General features: G+C 57.0%; 1 protein-coding gene across 1 annotated transcript in view; it reads right to left on the bottom strand.

Annotated features, from left to right (window-relative positions):
* Erbb3 (erb-b2 receptor tyrosine kinase 3) overlaps positions 1 to 3,229 on the bottom strand; it is a 26,697-nt gene extending 23,468 nt beyond the window's left edge. Inside the window, exon 1 of the mRNA XM_013021557.1 lies at positions 2,860 to 3,229. Within this exon, the coding sequence (XP_012877011.1) occupies positions 2,860 to 2,941 (82 nt within the window). The 5' untranslated portion in view covers positions 2,942 to 3,229. The remainder of the gene's footprint in view (positions 1 to 2,859) is intronic.
* Between the last annotated feature and the right edge of the window lie 201 nt (positions 3,230 to 3,430).

The raw sequence follows: 3,430 nt of genomic DNA, 5'->3' as shown, positions 1-3,430 counted from the left end.
AGTGGCGCTGTAGCTCAAGTGGTAGAGCGCTCGCCTTGAGCTGAAGAGCTGAGGGACAGCGCCCAGGCCCAGAGTTCAAGCCCCATGACCGACAAAAAAAAAAAAAACCCAGGCAGGATTGGCAAAAAAAAAAAAAAGAGGGTGAGATCTGAGGATCAGGATTCAAAGTTAGCGTGGGCAGGAAAGTCCTGAGACTATCTCCAATTAACCACCAAAAAGCCAGAAGTGGAGCAGTGGCTCAAGTAGTAGAGCACCAACCGCACGCGCGCGCGCGCACACACACACACACACACACACACACACTTCCAACATGGCAACTCTCACCAGCTTTCCTTTGTAAATATGCGCTTTCACTTTCCTTTGTAAATATGGAGGACAATGAGCTTACAAGTCTTGGCCTCAAAAGCCCCATCTCTGTCCCTGTGTTTCTCCTCTGGCTGTGTGGGGAGGGGGTGGGGTAGAAACCACCTGTTCTAACCACCCTTCCCTGAGGCTGGCAGCTCTGCGGCTGGCTGCTGAGAGTGAGAAGCCCCCACCCCTCCTGTTAGATGGCCCCAGGTCTACCCACTTGATCTTTCAGAGCTCCCTTTCCAATCACTCCCTGGAGGGAAGGGGTGGGCTAGTTCTAGTGGGGAGGGGGAAGCAGGCTGGGAACTCCTAGAGGAGCCTTGGAACTCCAGAGCTGCAAATGAATGAGACTAAAAAGGTTAGTCAAGCAGAAGTCCGGTGGCTCACACCTATAATCCTAGCTACTCAGGAGGGTGAGATCTGAGGATCATGGTTCAAAGCCAGCCAGGGCAGAAAAGTCCCCATGAGACTCTGATCTCCAAGTAACTACTAGAAAACCAGAAGTAGCACTGTGGCTCAAGTAGTAGAGTGCTTGCCTTGAGCTGAAGAGCTGAGGGACAGTGCCTAGGCTCAGAGTTCAAGCCCTATTTATTTGTATAAATAAATAATACAAATAAAGGTTAGTCATTCTGGAGCAGCCTCCACCCCAACCCTTCTGTCAGGACACCCCTTCTTTCAAATGAAGGTGCCAATCCTTTTTCTCAGAAAAGGGAGGAGGAGCCAAGATTTTTGTCCAGAACAGTGGTGTGTGCACGCACACTACCGTGACACACAAACCTGTACACAGCTCCTCTGCTACCTCCAAAGCTACCTCCAAAATCTAGAGTGGATTCTTATCAGGAAGGATGGCAGTGGCCCCAGTCAGCCCACCTGCCCACACGCCTGGGGCAGACTTTGTGTCTGTGCTTTGGAGGCAACAACCTTATAGGTCCCAATTACCTGAGGGTAAAGTCCATATTTCACAAACAAGGGCAAAGGTCCCGGCTGAGAAGAGAGTATAAACAACACTTATGGGGAGGAGCTAGACAAACTTGGGGAGCAGAGGAGGGGAAAGGGAATTATAACTGGAGTAGTGTCACAGACTTCCTTGGATAGGAAGCACTGGGGTTGAGACAGAGCAGGAATCTCTAGCCCCTCCAGAGGCCTCCCTCTCCAACACCCCCCCAAAAAACAGGACAAAGGGTCTATAGAAGGCCAGAGACAGGGCCGGATGCCCAGAGGCTGTAAGATCCAGATAAAGAGTAGAGACCCAACCATGCCTGCCCCCCCCCTTTCTCAGGAGGGTGGTGGGAATCCTGGGCTCCTGGGTCACTAAAGATAGGGGTGTGACCATGAAGCTGCCATTCCACTAGCCCATCCCACTCTAGGCCCCCCCACACACACCATCCCCTCTACCAGCTGGGAGTGTCCACATCTCAAGATCCCAGAGGCTAAATTTAGGTCTAGCAACTGTAGGGGAAGCACAGGTGGTTTCTCCTACTCCCACCCAGGGGTAACCCTCCCCCCCCCACTGTGCCAGTCCCCAAGCTGAGATGGGGTAGGGAGGGGAAGAGATCAACAGGACTCTTAATTCCACCAACTTCGGTCTCTTCAAGGGTACCTGGTCTCAGAGACACCCCAAAGGGGTGGGCACAGAGAGGGGGGGAGGGCCTAGAGAAGAGCCATGGGGGGGTTCTTATGTAGTTAGACAATAAATAGAACTCAGGAAGGGCAGAACTTGGACCTAGGAACTCTACAGTACAGGAAGTTCAGAGAGGAGAGAAAAGAGAGAGAAATAAAGTACCACGGTGCTTTCCCTCATAGCTCATGGCCCAGGGGCAATACATATACTAGAAACTCAATACTTGTGACTTGAATTAACCTGGGTCTTGACAAAGGGCAAGTTGACTAGGTTGGGGACTAGTCAACTTTATTTGAGGAGCAAACGGGGGTGGGGGGGGGAGGCAGCCTCTGGAGGCCACTGGCCCTGGTGTCACCTGGACTTAGCTCTCTGGTTAATTTCAGCCCTTCCCAGGGCAGTCCCACTCACGGAAGAGGAGGTGCCATTCCTGTTTTTCCAACACCTGAAAACAACAAACCCCTCCAGCCCTCCCACAGCTCCGCCCTGGCAGCAAAACAACGAAACTGGGGGCGGGGGGGGGATGCCGAAACTTGGGGTTTGGGGGGGTGGGCTCAGGAGGAACTAAAGAGCAAAAGGAGACCTGACCTAACTTAGGCTCCCACCAGCTCCTCGCGTTTACTAGAAGGAGGTCCCTGCCCCGGCTCCAAGTGGGCTGATCAGGACAGACCCATTACTTCGGGGGTCTGCGATGCCCTGGGGAGGCGGGGGGGGGTGTCCCACCGACAGAGCTAGCCCGATCCCCCTCCAGGTGCTGCCAGCAGACCAGGGGTGGCACCCTCCGTCCCGCGCGCCTGAGCACCCCTCGCCCCTGCCCTCGGGGACTGCGCGCCTTGGGGGTCGGGGGTCCCCCAGCTTCCAGCCGGGTGCTGGATGATCCCCGCTCCGCTTACCTGCCTGCGAGCTGCCCACGTCGGAGCCCCGGGCCAGGCTGAGAAGGAAGCCCAGCACCTGCAGAGCCCCGTTCGCCTTCATCACTCCCCACAGAAGGTGAAAGGAAGCCCAGCCGACTCCGGCCCGGGGACTCCAGGACTAGGACATGGGGAAGCGACAGCCACCTGAGCCGCCCACGAACTGGCGGCGGCGGCGGCGGCGGCGGCCGAGGTTGCAAACTGCAACCGGAGCCGGAGTCAAGAAGTGGAGCTGATGGCAGGGGAGGGTGTACGTCTGGACAGAGGGAGGGAGGGAGGGGAGGAGGGAGGGCAGGCAGGAGGAAGGGGGTGGGTGAGTCACGGCCGCGCCCCCTCCCGTGCGTGCCGGAGTCGGGCTTCGTTGCAGCCTCGCTCACCCGCCCAGAGCGCGACGCGCGCGCCACCGTCCAGCAGCCGGACCCGGGGGGTCCAGGAGGGAGGGGGAGACGAAAGTGGGGGGGCTGCCTCCCTCTAACATTCCCCCGGGAGATGGGCGCCAAGGAGATGGGGGCTCCAGATCCGCCCCCCCTCCCGTCTTCATCGGGGAAACGTA

Source organism: Dipodomys ordii, unplaced genomic scaffold (assembly GCF_000151885.1).
Source record: "Dipodomys ordii isolate 6190 unplaced genomic scaffold, Dord_2.0 Scaffold3, whole genome shotgun sequence".
In the NCBI taxonomy this organism is placed as follows: domain Eukaryota; kingdom Metazoa; phylum Chordata; class Mammalia; order Rodentia; family Heteromyidae; genus Dipodomys; species Dipodomys ordii.
Note: the sequence above shows the minus strand (reverse complement) of the source record. Positions and strands in the feature narration are given on the sequence as shown.